Source organism: Lolium perenne, chromosome 2 (assembly GCF_019359855.2).
Source record: "Lolium perenne isolate Kyuss_39 chromosome 2, Kyuss_2.0, whole genome shotgun sequence".
In the NCBI taxonomy this organism is placed as follows: Eukaryota; Viridiplantae; Streptophyta; class Magnoliopsida; order Poales; family Poaceae; genus Lolium; species Lolium perenne.
The window spans coordinates 123443162-123464025 of record NC_067245.2 but is presented as its reverse complement, the minus strand read 5'-3'; the positions used below and the strand labels follow the sequence as shown (position 1 = coordinate 123464025).

The window sequence follows — 20864 nt, the reverse complement described above, 5'->3', positions numbered from 1 at the left end:
CGCCGACCCATCCGCCGGAGGCCCCTGGTGCTGACGGAACGATCTCCGGCCTGCGTTCTTCCCAGAGTCACGGCCACGAGGAGGCGGAGGGGGCGACGGAGGCGCACGGGAGTCCTGTCGTGTGCGTTCCCCCTCGGAACGCCAAGACGAGGAGCTCGCCCGTTCTGCATCGCGGTCACGTTGGCGTTGTTGCCTACGATGCTCTTCTTGTTCTCTGTCCAGCTTCTGTCGGAGGTCCTGTTCGCGGGAACTGGGGTATCCCCTATTGAGAGCTTCGAACGGGCGCTTGCCGTGGGAGTTCCTGTCCCGCTCCATGGGCACGAGGACGGGGGCACACGCACCGGAGATGGGATCTAGGTGGGAGGTCAGGAGCTTGGCGGCGGCAATGTTGTGGCGGACGTATGAAGCAGTGGCTAGGAAACCTAATGAGCGATCTAGGGTTTGGGGAGGAAGCCAGATCCACTTAAAAACCGGCGGCTGAGGGGTAAAACCGTCACGGAGGGAAACCCTACTATCTCCAGACCGGTCATCTACCAGATCAGCGACGTGGCAGGCATCCAACGGACCCGACCCAGGGGCATCCGCGGAACAGGGTCCGACCGCACCACGGGCCGAACCAGCAACACCGAACGGGCCCAGGCCGGGAGGAAATTGGGCTGCGACGGCCCCCACCCCCCACGGGCCGGCCCAACAGGCCCAGGAACGTCCAGCAGGAGCGGGGCCGCCACAGGCGCAAACCCTAGGAGCGGCGGCGCCCCTCGCGCCGTCGGACTCCCCAGCTCCGGCGGGATCTCAACCACGAACGAGCCGATCTGGACCAGCTCCGGTCCAGGACGCAAGGAGGCAGAAGGGGAGGGGCAGCGCGGAGATACCGCCACCGCTAGCAGCGGCGGGAAATGATCGGACTCGAGCGGTGGGGGCGGCGCCGGTGACGAGCTCCCCACCCGCGGGGAGCCCCCGAGGTGCCCCAGCGGCTGGCCCCCTCCCAGATCTGGGCCAAATCTCCCAAGATTCGCCGGAGAAGGGGGCGGAGGCCGCACGAAATCTTCATCGGAACTCCAGATCTCCTCGACCAGGTCCTCGGCCTCAGCGACGATGTCAGCGAGCGGCGAGAAGCGGTTGCCTTTGCGAGACGGGGAAGCGCGCAGCTCCGGGCGCCCCCCAGGGCGACGGGCAGCACCATGGCGGCGGCGCTCCTGGCGGGTGAGCTCCCAGTCGCCGCCCAAGTCGCCAGAGCCGAAGCGCTTGGTGAGACACATCTCCACCCGTGGTCTTGTCTTCTCCGCGGCCTGTGGACTGGCCGGAGGTCCATGTTCGTTTGTGGGTGGCAGCCCACCCAACTGTGTTTTGATTTGGTCTGCGACAGGGTAATTCTAGGCCAATTTTTCAGCTTTTTTGCACATAAAATATTGTAAAATAGACAAATAGAAAATCATAGGTAATAGCATATAGCATAATCATAGTATCCTAGCTCATAAAACAAACACAAAATCATAGGGTATAGCTTATTGCATTCATTAGAACTAAAATACAAATAAATAATAGAGGACTAATGGTTTCCAACATGATTCCACGTATGTTGGACCAAATCAATTCGGAGGCGGGTGAAGAAAATATACCAAGTACGCTGGTGGTCCGGGCTCGGGCGCAACCAAATTAACCTGAAATTCCTAGCCTTGGTCATACATGCTGTCATCGCGCTCCTCCTCAACGACCATGAAGTGCATGATCACATAAGCAGTCATGACCTCTCACATTGACTCCTTACTCCATGTTCTAGAATGGTGCCCAAGAATAGCCCAACAAGATTGTAGCACACCAAATGCCCGCCCACATCCTTATCATCAGCTTCTTGCTCCTTACCAAACCTACTCTATTTCTTGTATTTGAGATTTTTGATTGTTTTCAAAAATGTGGACTAGAGAGGATAGATAAACACTTCTTCATCCGCTCACTCTCTCCTCTACCCCCTTTGAGTGTCGCCTCCTTCCTCCCGGCTCCTCACCCCTACCGTCTCCGGCGGCCTCGCCGACCGGAGAGGGGGCGGGAGAGGAGGCCAGCCCCTCACTACTAGGAAAAGCACTACTGCCGGCGCACCATTTTTTGGCTACTGCCAGCGCACCAGAGCCCGCCGGTGCGAACGGGCCGGTGGTAACTGGCTACTGCCGGCGCACTGGGCCTGCTTCGCCGGCAATAGCTATGTACCGCTGGCGCATGTGGTGCTGCGCCGATAGTAGGGCTCCCGGTACTGGCGCATGTATTGTGCGCTGACATTAGGGCATGGAGGTGCGCCGGTGGTACCGTTCGAAAATCCAATTTTTTCAGCTTTTTCCAGCGTATTACAATGCATATTTATACAACAGTATATATTTATACATCAATACATATATCATCCAATATAGTACATATTTGTACAGTAGTACATGCAATATGAAAAGCACATAGAGAGCCAAGTCTCATTTCGGTATCAATACACAAATAAGCAAGTCTCGTTTCGAAATGTTGATTCATACAACACACACGCAACATCGAACGACGAAGTTTCACAAAGTTATAAGTCTCGGTACATAGTCGTCACAAGTGTCGTCATACACCTCACAATGTAGCTACTAACCTAAACTACAATCACATAAAACATGACCATGATCACGATGAGCATCATCACGAAGGCCATGGTCTTCATCCGGTTCCTCATCATGTCCCTCATCTCTCCCGCTAGATAACGCGCGCATCTTCCTTCTGCCTGCACAACCTGTCTCCGATAGTCCTCCCAGTCGTCGTAGACTCCAGGAACCCTCCCGTTGTACACGACATATGTCGTCGGCATCTCCATGCACAAGACAAATAAAACGTCAGTACCAATGCAATTAACAAGTGCCAACTCAAATGAGAGACAAGTAGTATGAACTAAATAGCATGTGCCTCATACTTTGTTGGTCGAAAAAATATTACCATTCAGGGATGGGGTAAGTGAAGCCAAGTAGGATGCACAACAGATTGATATTTGGGCCATCACACTACGTTCACTCACCCCACCCCAGAGTGTAGTGACCGAACATTCTAATCATCAGCCAGTATAATTAAGAAGTGCCAACTCAAATAAAAGACAAGTAGTATGAACTAAATAGCGTGCCTCATACTTTGTTGGTCGAAACAAATATTAACATCCAGGGATGGAGTCAGTGAGGCTAGGTAGGATGCACAATAGATTGATATTTGTGGCCATCACACCAAGGCTCACTGGCTCCACCCCCGATTGTACGAGTGACCGAACATTCTAATCATCGGCGAACTCCAAATACGAGCCAAGTAAGGGTCGAGTAAATGAAAATGATTAAGGTAAACACGACATAATCTAGAAATATATAGCAAAGTAAATGGAATTATAGACGCAGGTTCACATGCACATCCATACAAACTAAATAAAAGCGACAAGTCGATCGGGCCGGAATATATAGCAATTACAGTAAGGAAGTTCATGGACATATCGTTCAAGCTTAAGCAAAAGAGTTCCCGTCGTAGGATCAGGTTGTAGGCTTAGGGGGGAATGGACGGCAGCCCTTCAGCGCGTTGAATGGCCTGTCATCACGCGACATCTCCAAGCGGAGTTCTATCTTGTCATTAGGTGGTAGACCGTAGCCGTAGAGGAACGCGCCAGACCTATTGTTGACATCGTGCAGGATTGTCGTGCAAATCAACTGCTGGATGCGACCCCAGTTTTTTCTCAACTCTCTATCGTTGACATCTTCCATGTTTTTAAACTTGTTTCTGAGTGTCTCTGGCAACAACATGTCATCTACGTACTTTATGTACTCGTGCATCTGAAGGGTGGCATACCACGCGTCCATCCCATTGTCTTCCGACGACTGCCTGAGGCAGGTGAAGTTGGTTGTGTGGGTTAACGCCAAGCCTACTCGTACTTTCCTCTGTACTTTAAGGGGGCCTGTCTTGGTGGAGAAGCCGGTGAGAGCATCATTGAGAACGCCCTTGATGTGGGTGTAGTCTTTCTTCTTGTCCCTACCCGAGTTGAGATCTGCATGCGAGTGTTGCGGGTGCACGACGATGAGGGTGCAGAACTTGTCTCTGCGGAAAACACACGGATTAACATTTGCAAATGCAAATGGAGATATATGATAGAATGGTAATGGGGAGTAGCGAGTGATTACTTACTCGGGGAAGTAAGGGATGAGAATGCCGCTCTTTTTAATGTTCGCCAGGAAGAAATCCTCGACCTCCTTGGTGGGGATCGCCCGATCCCCAGCGTTGCAGATGATACTCTCCCGCATATAGAAGGGGTCCATTATCGCGATGCCCGGCGTCCCCTCCTTAACGATCTGGGAAGACAGGCTAAGAGCAACTAGCCGAACCACATAAAAGTGGAGAATTTTCATGCGAAAGATGTCGAAGATGTCATTGAACCGGATGAAGCACAAGTCCGCGGGGTACTTTTCGACAAAGTTCATGCCAGTTGGCACCTTCACCACGTAGGCACGTACAAAGGGTAACCAGGATCTTTTGAATTGAGAAGTTGCTTCTCCACATATAGGACAGATTTATGCAAGATCCTCATATCCGGGGTGAATATCTTGAGAACATGCTCCGGCAGCATCGGTTCACCCAAGTGATGCTCAGGTCGCCAATCGTTTGGCAACTTGTCAGGTGTCGGACCGTGTCCTTGGATTTGCCCGCCGTCTTGGCTTTGGCGTCCTTCTTCGCTGGCATCTTCCGCTTCTTGGGTTGTACTGTACCACCATCCATCGCCGTATTGGTCGTAGCACGGAGTGTGTTTGGGCTTAGCATCTCTGTGGTGGTGGCGGTGGCGGCCTCCTCAGGCGTTTCCTCCTCAGCTGTTTCTTGAGAATCGAACAGCTTCTTGGAGCACAGATATTTCAAGGTCGTTGCGTTCGGATCCACCGGGGCATCCTCATGGAGAACTTGTGAAGACATAGGAATATCCCATTGGAAGTCGTCACGTTCGTACGCGTCAACCTCTGGCGCCGCTAGCTGTTGTGGTGGGGCGCTGACCTCTAGCGCCGCTAGATGTTGTGGTGGGGCGCTGACCACCGGCGCCGCTGGCTGTTGTAGAGGGACGCTGACCTGTGGCACCGCAAGGTGCTTTCCTTTGCTTGCCGTCGACCCCGAGGAGGTGTTGATCCTAATTAGGGTCTTCGGCCATAGCACAACCCAACTCTTTAGTGAGCTCAGCTTCATCGGGCTATCGGTGCCATCCGGTTGGTTAGCAGGATACAAATCCTCATAGCCCGGTAACGCCCGATCCACTTCAACCCAGTAAACGTCATCGGCCATATCTCGTGTGTGCCACTTCTTATCCAGAGGCCGAATGATGGACCCCCTCACGACGTCTTTGAGTTCGTCGTTCACTTTCATCAGAAAGGTGCATGGCACTGAGAGCGCATGCGAGAACATGTGTACGGTGTTAGAGAGAGGGCAATGATGACGAAACTAATATATTAACTTGATGTACACTAGCTTAATTAGTTAATTACCGTGAGGGCAATGAGCTCGGCTAATGTCTGCGGGCCGACACATGCGGCGGCAGGCGTGCAAGTGATGGAGGGGCTACTACTCGGCATGGACGGTGAATCCCTACCACCTGCGACATTGCCGGCGGCCGGAGGAGTCTCCATTATAACATCGTCATTGCCGGCGGCCGGCAGCGCCATCGAGTTTCTGGCGCCTAAGCTTACCACTTGCATTTGCGGGGGGAGGGGGGGGGGGGGCTTGTTTGGCACCCTCTACCACACGACGCCAGCGTTGAAATCTTCTTGGACTGAAGCGAGGACTTCAGCTTTGAGATCAGGTGCTTTGAGTTGCGGTACCAAACTATCTTGGACTTGGCCTAGGATTGAGTCCCTCATTTCCTCCGCCTCCTGCTGCTTCCTCTCATTGCACGCATTTTTATCGGCCGCAGACGACAAGCCGTAGTGAGCATTCTTGTGGCCCGTACCTGCGCCAGCCACACGGCCTCTATGCGGCCTTCTCGTAGGTGAATGCTCATTAACGAGGTTTATCGCCTGTACGAGAGGCTTGTCCCAGGCTACCCTAGTCGTCGACGCCTGGGACGAGGAGCCTTCGTTACATTGGGAAAGTCTTTGTCTTGCTTCTTCCTGAGGAAGAAACGTGAACCATTTAGAAATGTTGCTACTATTATATGAACGATACTTGATCTAATTAAACCAATAAATTGCTTACCAGTTTTTTCTCCATCGCCAGGACATTCATGTCGTCCATGAACCAAATTATGTTGGTTACCACCTTGGGGTCCGTGACAAGTTCCCCGCTTAATTTCTTTTTATGGTACCGGGTGACATAGGCATCCCGAATGGGCCTGCTAGATAAGGTACCCGAGGTTATTTGGAGGCCCATTACCTAAAGTGTATGAAGTCCGGAAGCCCAATAAGCCCCGATATGGAAGATAGAGATAGATTCGGAATAGTCTTGTATCAATACGGGAAGGACTCAAACAGTCTCCCGGACTTTGTAACTTGTACAATACGAAAGCCTCGGCTCCACCTCCTATATAAAGGGAGCCGAGGAAGAAAGAAAGGATCAAATCATTTTCAACACAAACTCTAGTTTTTTTTATAGTCGAGCACCTTTTCGGCTGAACCTTCGAGATCTACTTGCCCTCTACTTTCCGCGAAACCCTAGTCTACAACCTGTAGGCATTGACAAGTTAAACCCTTGACAATTGGCGCCTTCTGTGGGAATTGGAGGCGACAAGGAGCTGATCTCGATGGCATCGTCAACATCGTCAACATCATCAGTTGCAAGCAACGCGATGGATGGCGGTAAACAGGTCAAACCTAATCTCGTCGATTTTGTTCCTCACCCTCCCGCCCGTTTGCATGCATATGCCGATCTGGAGGAGTCGACGGAGATGACATTCGGGAGTTTCCACTTCCTCGTCGGGAAAGAAGGATCACACCGTTTTGTGGCACCAATTTCTTCGGGACCGTCAGCGGCCGATTTCGACTTTTCAGGATCATCAACATCAATCATTGAGTCAGGCGACGAGGAGGTTTCCTCGTCAAGCTTCACCAAGCCCGCCATCGGCGGAGAACTCGCCGATATGTTCGGCAACGTGTCTTTCTGGTCATTCACGGGCTCCGATCTGAGCGACGACTCGGAAAGCATCGACATCTTCGACTTCATCGATAGATCTACTTCTATTCGGGAGGTCTTCGCCAATCTATCTGACGGTGTCACCGACCTTGAAGAAGAAAACAATGCTACAATATATCATCAAATATGTGCAATCGGTGATTCAAGTCGTCCAGAAGAGGAGGCGTCAGAGGCTTTCGATGATTTGGGCAATGCATACATTGATCCCGCTGATCTTACGCCAGAAACCGGAAATAAATACGTCGGGCCTACACCTCGCAAAAAAGTTCAACTATCGCAAGCAGCTTGGGACAGAGCTCAGAGAGCCATGGATGGTACAGAACCGATGACCACCACATCCACAACAGAAGATCTACAAGCATATCAATATAGACTCGCTCGCGCTGGACGTGAACTAGAAAAACAAAGAAAGGTACTTGATGACAGAAGAGCTGCAGCTTCCCCATCAAGTGCACGCAGGGCCAACCTGAGCCGGCAATCGGGAACTTTGGGAGATAGTCACAGAGCAACACGCGCAAGAGGAAGATTTCGACTGGCGAACGTGCCCGAGAATGAGTGCGAGAATCTGATCCAAAACCTTGACATGTCCTTTATGTCGATAGATACAAGAGGGCACATCATCCCGAAAATACCGGAAGCAGGATATATGGCGACTAATGCCTTCATATTGGCATCCAAGCCACCCCCCGGAGATCCCAGAGAATCATTGTATCAGATGGCTATGGCCGGAGTTGGCGTCATGGGGACAACGATCGCTGGTTCAAGTACACCGCAACCTGAAAGTGACCCATGAAGAAATAGTCCAAGGCAAAATAGTCCTCGACCTACTGCGGTGCCAGCACGAGACCCTCCACGGGAAGGTGATGCAGGAAACACGGTGACTCAAACTCGAGTCGATAGAGCACGCGAAAATAGATCAAGGCAACACCTGCCAGAAGTCGATGAAGAGGACATGTGTGGACTCCCTTGCTTTACCCGACAAGTTCGTAAAACTCGGGTTCCCTCTGGCTTCAAGTTACCTGATAACTATAAAAAGTTCGATGGTTTGCAAGACCTAGAGGATTGGTTAATTGACTACGTGGAAACAGTGAAATTGATGGGTGGAACTAGAGCAACAGCCATGCAAAGCATTCAGGTTCACCTCAGCGGAGCCGCAAGATCGTGGATAAAGAAATTACCAGGAGGGTCCATCGACAACTGGGAAACTTTCGAGGACTTGTTCATGAAAAATTTCCATTCCACGTGCAAGAAACCTGCATCAATAGAGCAGCTAAGGGCCTGCAAGCAGAAGTATGATGAACCAATGAGGATGTATATCCAGCGATGGAACATAATAAAAAATTCGGCAGAAAACGTATCTGGCGAAAGAGCAATTGATGCATTTGTTGCGGGGATCCAAAGAAGAGAACTAATCGAGGATTCTGGTAGATCCAACCCGAGAACAATAGCAGAGCTCATGGAGATAGCGAATCGCTGGGCGGATGGCGAAGATGCTGTTCAAAATAAACGGCATAGAGCACCCGAGGAGGATCACAACAGAAACAACAACCAAAATAGGCGACGATACTCTCGCGAATTCTGAGATTACGACGGTCCCGGCCAAGTGGCGGCTGGCTTCCGAGGAAATAGTGGAGGAAATCATCGGGATGATTATCAAAGAAGCAATGAGCAACGTTTCAAAAAAAAGCAATGAGCAGCACAATGATCATAGAGATGCGCCAAGTTCCAGCAGACAAAATAATCGACCAAGGTTTCAGAGGCCATAAAACATATCACCCGAAGATCTTCTGAACGGGCCATGCCAGATGCGTTTTTACCTCGACAGTGAAGGGAAAACACAGTCAGGCCATCTTCAGAAGGACTGCCGAACCTTCCAAGCTCTGCATAGACATGCGGAGCACACGAATGCACAAGCAGCGAACAGGGGGCACACACAGGGGCCAAGGAGTGAAGTCCATCTTCCACCACCACCCGCAATTACCAGCTCAAACTAACATCAGTTGTAGTTGGCGGCACCTCCAGTCAACAATGGAGACTACATTGACACAACGGGAGCAGTGTCGATGATTTAGAAAGGCAGACCCTCGAATAGGGCGCGGAAGATAATTTTGCGACAGGTATACATGGCAGAGAAGATGCCTCCACCAACCATCGAGTACCTAAATTGGTCGGCACAGGACATAGGATTCACTCAAGCAGACCTCCCGCCTCAAGTCCCACGACCATGACAATCAGCTATGATCTTACCAGCGGTGATAGCGGGATTCGTGGTCTCGCGCATATTCATAGATGGAGGAAGGAGTCTGAACCTCATGTACGCGGATACCTTGAGGAAGATGAATATTTCCCCGGCAAATTTGACACCAACGGACACACATTTTCATGGTATTACACTTGAGAAACCGAACTATCCTCTGGGAAAGATCTCGATGTACAATTTGGAACTCGAGAAAATTTCAGAAGGGAGAAGCTGGAGTTTGAAGTTATAGATTTTCCATCACAATATCTTGCTTTATTGGGACGAACGGCGTACGCCAGATTCATGGATGTGCTGCATTATACATACCTTTTATGGAGAATTCCTGGACCCAACGGCCCAACCATAGTGAAAGGAAGCTTTGCCTTGGCAGATAAATGCAACAAAGATTTCCATAAGCTGTCAGAAACCTTCGGGATGCAAGCTGAATATGAAGCGTCTAGGCTAACAACAAACTATGACGTGTTACCTGACGGAGGAAGGACACTTAAGGAGCAAACCTTCGACACCTCCAAGAATTCCAAGGAAGTGCAAATTCACCCGACAGATGCCAAGAAGACGACAGCTATCGCAACAAACATGGATAGCGCATAGGAAAGCGCGCTCGTCGAGTTCCTCCGTGAGCGCTGGGAAATCTTTGCATGGTGTCCAGCTGACATGCCAGGAGTACCCAGGGAACTTGCTGAGCACCCTCTCAATCTAGATCCAAGAGCTAGACCAATTCGACAACCTTTGCTGCGTTTCTCCGAGCCAAACCGCAAAGCTATGCTATCCGAGATTCGTCGACTCAGAGAAGCGAATTTCATCAGGGAACTACACAACGAGGCCACATGGGTCGCTAACCCAGTGCTGGTCCCAAAGAAAAACACTGACGTCCTTCGCATGTGCGTCGACTTCACGTGTCTCAATAAACATTGTCCAAAGGATCACTTTCTCCTCCCGAGGATCGATCAAATCATCGACTCCACAGCGGGTTGCGAACGTCTTTCCTTCCTGGACGCGTATTCTGGTTACAATCAGATCTGCTTAAAAGAAGAAGATGAAGTCAAAATAGCTTTCATAACCCCTTATGGCGTGTTCTGCTACAGAACAATGCCCTTCGGGTTGAAAAATGCGGGAGCCACCTATCAGAGGATGATGCAGAAGTGTCTCGCCACGCAGATTGGCAAGAACGTCCAAGTATACATCAATGACGTCGTCATAACAACAGAGCAAGGATCATCCCTGATTGATGATCTGAAGGAAACCTTCGACAACCTCATCAAGTTTTGCCTCAAGCTGAACCCGACGAAATGTTCCTTTGGTGTTCCTGCGGGAGAACTCCTCGGATACTTAGTGTCAACCAGGGGAATCGAGGCCAATCCCGATAAAATACAAGCTATCGTGATGATGAGGAAACCAACCAAGCTCAAGGAGATACAGCAGTTGACTGACCGTGTTGCAGCTTTGAGCAGGTTTGTCGCCAGGTTGGGAGAAAAAGCGCTGTCTTTCTACGCGCTCATCAAGCAAGGGGATAAGTTTGAGTGGAACGAAGAAGCAGAAAAAGATTTTGAGCATCTCAAACGCACAATCTCGACACCTCTAGTACTGGTGGCTCCGAAAGAAAAAGAACCACTCCTGTTATACATCACGGCCACACCTCAGGTGGTCAGTACAGTCCTCTTGGTGGAACGAGAAGAAGAAGGGAAGATCCATGGAGTTCAACGACCAGTATACTTCATCAGCGAATTACTGTGACCATCCAAGCAGCGTTACCCACATTATCAGAAACTAGCATATGGAGTATTCACAACAGCAAGAAAGCTATGGCACTATTTTTTGGCACACCCGATAATAGTGGTCAATGAGGCACCCCTCTCGAACGTCCTAAACAATCTAGAAACCACAGGACATGTCTCCCTTTGGGGAATCGAACTTTCCCCTCGGGACATCACATATGAAAAAAGAAAGGCGATCAAGTCGCAAATTCTGCCAGACTTTGTCGCAGAGTGGATGGAACTGCAAAATACGGGACCCCCAAATTTATCGAGTACCTGGCATATGAACTTTGACGTGTCCAAGAGATTGGAAAGAGCTGGAGCAGGCGTGATACTCGTGTCACCCCAAGGCAACAAAATGAAATACATATTGCGGATGACGTTCTCCAACGCGTCCAATAATGAGGCAGAATATGAAGCCCTCATACACGGGATGAAGATGGCAAAAGCGTGCGGCGCCACCCGTTTAAAAATCTTCGGCGATTCCCAGCTGGTAGCTCAGCAGGTGATGAACAAGTGCGATGGAGTCAATGACATCATGATATCGTACAAGGATGTGTACGATGAACTCGAAAAACTCTTTGATTGCTATGAAGTCAATCACATCAGTAGGCTCGGCAATGACGAAGCCGACGTTTTGGCAAACATCAGCTCGCAATGCCTGCTGATACCACCTGGAGTTTTTGGGAAGAAATAAGCGAGAGATCAACCAAGGCGAAGAAAGCACCGAAGCAGCCGAAGAAAAAAAGAAAAATCCAAGAAAGACTCGGGGGCTCCAGCAGCCCAAGAACCTCATGCATCAGATGATGAGGAAGATCCAGAGGAAGTCATGATGATTGAAATTCCATGGATGCAGGTGTACGTGGCATATATCATGAGAAAGGAAATACCTCAAGATCCGGTCGAAGCAAGGCGAGTTATTCGATGATCCAAAGCCTTCACCGTGGTCAAAGGAGAATTATACAAGCGGAGCATCTCAGGAGTATTGCAGAGGAGTGTCACACCCGAAGAAGGATGAATCATACTCAAAGATATACACGAGGGAATATGTGGCCACCACGCAAGCAGCCGAGCAATAGCAGCCAAGGCCTTTCGGGCAGGATTTTATTGGCTATCAGCAATAGAATATGCAAAGGAAATCATTCGCACCTGCAAAGCCTGTCAGATGTTTGCATCCAAGCCTCACTCACCAGCAGCAAAATTAATGCCTATACCATTGTCGTGGCCTTTCGCGCAATGGGGCCTAGACATGGTCGGAAAATTGCACAAGTCCTGGCCTGGAGGACACGTGTATTTGCTGGTAGCTATCGACAAGTTTACAAAGTGGATTGAAGCAATACCAGTAACGTTGGCAGACGCAGCATCATCGGTGAACTTTATCAAGGGAATAGTTTTTCGATTTGGCGTCCCTAACAGCATAGTTACGGACAATGGCAGTAATTTTACCTCTCGAGAATTCAAAGAATATTGCGAAGAAGTGGGTATCAAACTACAGTTCGCATCGGTGGTGCACCCGCAAACCAACGGCCAAGTCGAAAAAGCAAACGACATCATCTACAACGATATCAAGAAACGATTGCTGACACCACTAGAGAAAGCACGACACAGTTGGGTTGACGAGTTACCCAACGTGTTATGGAGCATATGAACAACACCCAACACAGCGACCCAAGAGACTCCGTTTTTCTTGGTTCACGGAGACGAGGCGATGCTCCCGATAGAAATAGAGCATAATTCTCCCAGAGTCGCAGAATACAGTGAAGAAACTTCGAGAAAGGCATTAGAAGATGATGTGGACGCCCTCGACGAATCCTGAGATGAGGTACTGTCGAGAGTAACCACGTATCAACAAATTCTCAAAAACTATCATAGTCGACATCTGCGGTCCAGGTCGTTCGAAGTTGGCCATCTAGTACTTCGACTCAAGCACGATAGCCATGTAAAATTCAAGTCACCATGGGTGGGGCCGTACATAGTTACTGAGGTGATACCAGGAGGAGCCTACAGGCTGAAGGACAAGAAGACATGCAAAGACGAGCCAAACCCGTGGAACGTGGCGCAGCTTCGACGTTTCTATGCTTCGAAGAAAGTTCATGTAAACATACATTGTATCTGAACAGCTCGCAAGTTTTTAGATGCACTCTTTTCCTTTCAGGGCACCAAGTGGGGATGAAAGGTTTTTAATTAGACGGGCTTGCGATGCTGCAATATAGCATGGTTGGAATAAAAGATAGTGATGAAAAATATTTCTCCTTTTTCTTGAGCAATGCTCGGGGGCTTGAACCCGACAAAATTACAATATATTCGACCCTATCGCACTTGTCAATATACACGCTTTGGTTAACATATCAAACCTCGCGAATAAAAAATTATGCCAACCGAGATGCTCGGGGGCTCGAGGGAAAAAAACAAACATAAATTTTTTCCTTGGCTTTACACAAGTCTCGCAAGGATAAGTTACAATATACACCACTTACAAATACATGCAATCCTACAGCTCAGATCAAAGGTGTCAAGAAAAGAGAAAAATAGTTCTTACATACACCTATCTATGGTTATACTTTCTTTTGCAGCACCAGCAATCTGCGTCGAGTCGTCATACCGAAATGCCTTGAAGAAAGCAGCATCAAACACTAGTAGGAAAACCCTTATAGGCGGAGCTTATTTCTGTGGCGCACCACCAAAAATGCGCCACAGAAAGTTATTTTGTGGCGCACCAGACACGGTGCGCCACAGAAATAGCTTAATTTTGTGGCGCACTAGGGATCCATGCGCCACAGAAATTTGGTGGGGCCAGCCCCAATCATTGGTTTCACTATTTCTGTGGCGCACAGGATCACGTGCGCCACAGAAATAAGACATTCTGTGGGCGCATCGGCCCGGTGCGCCACTGAATTAAGACGTTCGGGGGCGCACTGGTCCTGGTGCCCCACACAATTAAGACTTTCTGTGGCGCACGTGGGATGGTGCGCCACAGAAAGCCTTATTTCTGTGGCGCACATGAGTTCCATGCAACTCCACCCCCCCCCCCCCCGTGGATCGCCTTTTTAACCTCTGTAAAAAATATAAAAAATAGATAAAATTTCAAAAAATAAATCCCTTCAAGATGCCTATGTATTATGTCATCTTTTACCACTGAGAATTAACAAACAATAATTTCGACCTTTTTTGCAAAATTACGTGGGAAAATCATCAAAGTGGATTTCTGGTTGCATACGAACTCGAAAAAAAACGCATAATATATCAAAATGTTCCCACGAAAAATCTACATCCGAATTCAGCCGGGCTTGCCCGGTTGGACAATTTTTAGAATCTACAAATTCGAAAAGAGTAAAAAGTTACGGGCAGTTAAAGATTTTTTGCTGCAAAATACAAAAAAAAGAAAATTTTTTTTTGTGGCGCACCAAGTGCCCATGCGCCACAGAAATAACGTTCGAAATTTGAAATTTCTGGCGCCCACTTCTCCTTCTCTCCTCCATTTCTCCACTTCTCCCCTTCTCCCATTCTCCACTTCTCCCCTTCTCCTCCTCTCCTCTTCTCTTCCTCTCCTCCACTTCTCCACTTCTCCCCTTCTCCTCCTCTCCTCTTCTCTTCCTCTCCTCCACTTCTCCACTTCTCCCCTTCTCCTCCTCTCCTCTTCTCCCCTTTTCGATGTCTTGCGGTAAAAAGCGTCGACAACACCGCTGAAGTCTAATTTCGAGTGGCATACCTTCAACCAGATCAGAGAAAATTTAGCACCAGCCACCATCTGAGCCTTTACAAAGTCGTGGATACTCTCCACATCCCTGAACTTATTCATAAGCTCAGTAAGGTTTGCAGGCTGAGGGTTTCGAGGAAATAGAGCATTATACACCATGGCCAAAGTACTGCCGAAGAAATCGCATAACTCCCGGACTTGAGCGGCTCGATCCTAGAACTGAACAATTCGGCGAGTGCGGCTCTCGTCCGCCCAGGAGTCAATATCATTCTCTTTGGCAAGCTGAAGAAGGACCTTGACTCGCGCATTAACGCACTATTCTTCGGTGATAGCATCCAGAAATGAACCTAGATGCAACAAGAGAAACAACAAGATGTGAGAATACACACGAAGAATGTCAAGGAAAAGGAAGGATACATTGTAACATACCCGCCATATCTTAACTTGCATCAGTCACCAGGTCAAGCATATAATCCTCGCGCTTAGTAGCCTGTAAGGCATCGGCAACAGCAAATTCCAGAGCCTGTTGTGCTTGCCGAAGAGAAGCTTGTTCACGATTAGAGGATTTGCAAGACTGGTCCATAACTATGACAGCTTGTTTCTTCATAGCTTGGAGCTGCTGTCGAAGATCGGCCAATTCTTGGTGAATTGAGTCAGCGCACGAAGAATCATCCAAGAAAATGCCGCCAGGAGATTTTGTAGAATGAGAAGCAGCGGGTGAAGCGTGGGAAGGTCCAGCAGATTCGGTATAGTTATCAAAAATTAACTGGAAGAAAGAAATATCGACATCAATCATTCGGCAAGGAACACTTTTCCATTAACATTCAATACATTTACATAAAAGAGGGTCCTTACACTACTGGAAAAATCCTATATGTGGAAGAGCTAATGCCGGCGCACCACATTATGCATGCGCCGGTGGCAAGTGGTGCCGGCGCACCCCTTTTCAGCCGCACCGACGATGAAGGTCTACTGTCGGCGCACCAGCTAGTTTGACGCGCCGGGGACAGTTCCTAGCATGCGCTCACCCGATTCGGGCTAGGCCCAAGAATCACTGGCGACGCACCAGGCCAGGGGCGTGCTGGTGGTAATTTACTATTTCCGGCGCGCCACTGGCCTGGTGCGCCGGCAGTGAGTCTTGGGCCTGGCCCGGACCAGATACATCCGGATGGGCTATATACTGCTGGCGCACCCATGGCCTGGTGCACCGGCAGTAACCTGGCACTTATTTCTGCCACCAACCAGCACTCACACACCCACACTACTCCACTCCTCCCACACAACCCAGCTAGTTTTTGCCCCTTTCTACCCCAAATTTGGCCAATTTGACTAAAGAAATAATATTTTTTGAGCAAATCTTCCCTTCCAACATACATCCCCCACATCCCTATGCAGATCTAGATCTATCTATCCCGCATTGACCGATCTAGATCTAGATCTAGATCTAGAAAGTCGGAATCCATACGTCGTGGTCGCGGCGTGACGTCTCGATCTCGTCGACCAACATATCAACCAAATAGGTGATTAATGAACAAATTGAAGAATGAAATCATCGTATATTGAAAATTTGAAGCAAAAAAGCTCGTGTGTGGCATATATGTTGTGTTTGTGCTGGTGTGTTGGCATTGAAAATGAGTTGCCAACATTGGGCCGTGTAGGAAGGTCATACCGAATTTTTTCTTGAAAACTACTGACAGATGCATATGTTTTTTCCTAATCAATTATATATCTTGCCGTGCAGGCGATAATGGTTATCAAGATGAGTGAAAGCGTCGTGATGAGATATCTGAAACACGTGATCGCAGACATGTATGAAAATAACCTCACGGGGGAAATGGTTTGACCCCTATTCAGGCAAATTGCAGGGGCACCTGCTCACTAATGGTCTCACGCATGGACACACTCAATGGATGAGTGATGATGGCGCAGAGGTCAATGGGGCGACGGTAGAAGGTGGTAATGGCCGGCAAGAAGGAGGGCATCATGATATTGATGACGATGAAGAGTTTGTCGCACAGGACGATGCAGATCAGTAGCATGATGAACAAAATGTTGAAGACGCGGACAATAACCTTGACAACGACGAAGAGGTGCCGCTAGCTTCAGTCGTGCGGGACCCTCATCTTAAGGATCTGCTTCTCGAAAAGACGAAAGGCGCCAAGCGGAAATCAAAGATTGAGCAACTGGAGACAGACTCAAATACTCCATTGTACGACTCAGGTCGCGGTTTGGAGGAGTCCCGCTTGAGAGTAGCGCTCGATGTGCTGCAGATGAAGGCGAAACATGGATGGATGAACACAAGCGTCGACGACATTCTGGAATACTTGAAAGATCTCCTTCCTGCCGGGAACACGTGTCCTGGTAGAAAGGAGGCAGTGTTGAATGATGTAGAGAGGATTGAACACCCAGTGCTGACACACCCTTCGGATGTAAGCTAGTGGAAAGCATTAGACAATGAATTCAGAAGTTTTGGGGCAGATCCTAGAAACATCAGGTTGGGTGCGAGCACGAACGGATTCAATCCGTTCGGAAACCAGAGCAGCACACATAGCACATGGCCCGTGTTTGTATGGATCTACAACCTCCCGCCCTGGCTGTGCATGAAGAGGAAGTACATACAGATGAGTATGCTAATTCAAGGGCCAACACAGCCAGGAAATGATATCAACATGTATCTCGAACTATTAAAGGAGGATCTTGAAACGTTGTGGGCGGAGAAAGGGGTAGATACATGGGACGCCGTCGAGGAAGAATATTTCCCTTTGAGAGCCGCGTTGATCACGACGGTGTAGGACTACCTCAGATACGGTTATATTTCGTGCCAGGTCATGTGTCAGGTGCATGGAAGAGACGGTGTTTTTGCAGCTTGGTAAGGATCCCGGCTCTTCGAAAACCGTTTACATGGGACATCGAAGGTGGCTACACAAGACTGACCAGTGGAGAAAGCGTGGAGATCTGTTCGATGGTACAGATGAACCCCGAGGACCTCCACGTAAGAGGAGCGGCGAAGAGATCGATACATTACTGAAAGGTTGGAAGGAGTGCCCTGCGCCGGGAAAGATTCGTCAAAAGCCCGGAGAGAAGAAGAAAAAGGCAACGACGCCGCTCTTTGGTGTATGGAAAAGGAGGTCCGTGTTTTGGGACTTGCCGTACTGGAAAATTCTCGATACACCTCACTGCCTCGATGTCATGCATATCACAAAGAACGTGTACGAGAGCTTGCTTGGCACTCTTCAAAACATGCCGGACCGGACCAAAGATGGGCCAAAAGCAAGACACGAACTGAAAGTTTTGGGCATCAGGGAAGAGATTCAGATCCCACCAACCCAAGACGGACAGTCGGAGGAGGAGACGGCCGGCAGTCAGAAGCGCAAAAGGATTAAGTAGCCAGACTATTACTGCCCCCTCCTGCTTCACTTTTAGTCCAGCTGAGGTCGATCAATTTTTCAATTGCCTTCTAGGAGTCAAAGTGCCATTCGGTTACTCCGGGCTAATAAGCAGATACATGGACCCCAAGAAACGAAACTTCAGCAACATGAAGTCTCATGACTTTCACATGATGATGATGCAGATTCTTCTGGCTGCAATCCGAGGTATAATGGATGACCATGTCCGTGCAATACTGACTGGGCTCTATAACTTCTTCGACATCATAACTTGGATGTCGACAAGCGTGAAGAAACTCCCAAGGCTCCAGGAAGAGATCGTGGTGATCCTATGTGAGCTTGAGATGTACTTCCCGCCTACATTATTTGACGTGATGGTCCATCTGTTGGTCCATATCATGGATGATATCACCAATCTAGGGCTGGCATTCCTACACTACATGATTCCGTTTGAAAGAATGAATGGGGTCCTTAAATGATACGTTCATAACAGGTCCCATCCGGATGGAAGCATCGTCCAAGGCTGGCTCACCGAAGTGTGCATCTATTTCTGCACGAATTATCTAGACATCGAGGACCCTGTTGGTTTGCCTCAAAACAAGAATCTCCACAGGTTCGAGGGAGTAGGCCACAAAAATAGAAGGAAGGAACTGCACGTGCACATGTCTGGTCGGACTTCCGACTTTGACAAGGCCAACTTAGTAGCGCTACAACACATTGACTTGATCGATCCTTGGTTGAAAGAGCACAAAACCATGCTAGAGAACAGTGGCAAGCTGATGACGGAAGCAGAAATATTCAGAGAGCACAACTCCTCTTTAGCACGCTGGTTCAAAGAGCACATTGCTGCTAATACCCCACCAATGGATTGTGACGAGGATAAACTAGTATTGGCATTGTCACATGGCCCCGTGCCCAACATCATGACTTACCAAGCGTACGATATCAATGGGTACACATTCTACACGGAAGAAAAAGACAAGAACAACGTTTACCAGAACTCAGGGGTAACGCTGGATTCCTATACGGGTGACGTGAAGACTAGATACTACGGAAGGATCGAGGAAATATGGGAGCTTAGCTACGCTGGGGAGAAAGTGCCGATGTTCCGTATCAGATGGGCTAAGAGCGTCACAAAAGAAGACGGGTATTTCACCACAATGTTTCTACCCGAAGCCAAAAAATCAAAGTCCACGAACGCCACCGCGCAAAATGAGCCATGGGTATTGGCTAAACACGTGCACCAATGCTTCTTCATAACCGACCCATCCAGGCCTAGCCGTGTTATCGTGAGGTGAGGCAAGAGGACCATCGTCGGAATGGATGGAGTCGCCAACGAGGAAGACTTCGAAGGGGAGGTCGGAGACCCAATGATGGAAGAATCCGAGGATGAAGACACAACATACACCACAAGAAGAAGCAGGACCACGCTACCGAGGTCAGGTCGACCCTTCAAAAGAAGAAGTCACGACACGGGGCTAAGTCATTCAACGACGAGCAAGAAAAGCAAGAAGAAAGTGAAACACTCTTCTCGATCGATGATGTAAAACTTTATTTGCAATGTATAACTCATATTTTGTGTAATACATAACTCATATTGTGTTGGCCAATATTTTATGTATAACTAATTAATATTTTGTGTATCTAACTCACATATCATTTTGTTTTTGTGTAATAACACTCATGCATATTTGCTTTGTTTTCCTATAACTCACATATAACACTCATGTATTCATTGTATATAAGTATAACACTCATGTATGTATAACTCACATATCTGAATAAAGAAACATAAAATAAAGAAAAAGGAAAGAAAAAGGAAAGAAAAAAAGAACCAGGGCCTAGCTATCTGTGAATTGGGACAAGTCCCAGCTATAGCAGCACTAGACTTAGTGCCGGCGCACCAGGGCATTGGTGCGCCGGCAGTAAGTCTGTGCATATGACTTAGTCATTTTGGCCATCGAACCCATCTTCCCCAAATCACATCACAACCCTACCTCTAACCGCACCGCCGCCGTTCCGCCACCACCGGCCCCGAGCCACCGAAAGGAGGAGAGCCGCCGAGAGGAGGAGGAGCAGGGGTCGCCACACCATCACCTCGGAGAGGAGGATCGAGCAGGCGTCACCACCGTCGCCGCAGAGGAGGAGGTGGGCATCGCACGCGCGCTTGCCACCGTCGCCATCGTCGGTAAGAACTGCCCCTCTCCCTTCCCCTCTTCCTTCCCCGACGCCACCAGGACCTCCTCTACCTTCCCCTCCCCTCAGCTCCTCCGCTGCGTAATTTCTCCCCAATTGATTACCCGTAATTTCTCCCCAATTGATTGCCACGGTGCAGCTGCGATTCCTTCCTCTATCCCTCCCCCTCTTCCTTCCCCTGTCCCTCCCCCTCTTCCTTCCCGTGTCCCTTCCCCTCTCTCTGCCTCCGAAATTGGTATTGGCTTAGTTCTTGCAGTTCTTGCAGTAGCCCTAACGAAATTGCTATTAGGGTTCATTGCAGTGTTTTGGTTCATTGCAAATGAAAATGTAGTAATTTTTAAATGAACCATATTGCAATTTCCTTGTTCAAAATGGAAATAGGGTTAGCTTTGGCGCCAAGCCCTCCCCCCCCCCGCAAATGCAAG

The 20864-nt window shown here is 49.0% G+C and overlaps 1 protein-coding gene across 1 annotated transcript in view; it reads right to left on the bottom strand.

Moving 5' to 3' along the window:
* Window positions 1-530: 530 nt before the first annotated feature.
* The window catches only part of LOC139835590 (uncharacterized), a 64458-nt gene continuing 44124 nt past the window's right edge, over window positions 531-20864 (bottom strand). The window contains exon 6 of the mRNA XM_071825454.1: window positions 531-1357. Within this exon, the coding sequence (XP_071681555.1) occupies window positions 531-1357 (827 nt within the window). The remainder of the gene's footprint in view (window positions 1358-20864) is intronic.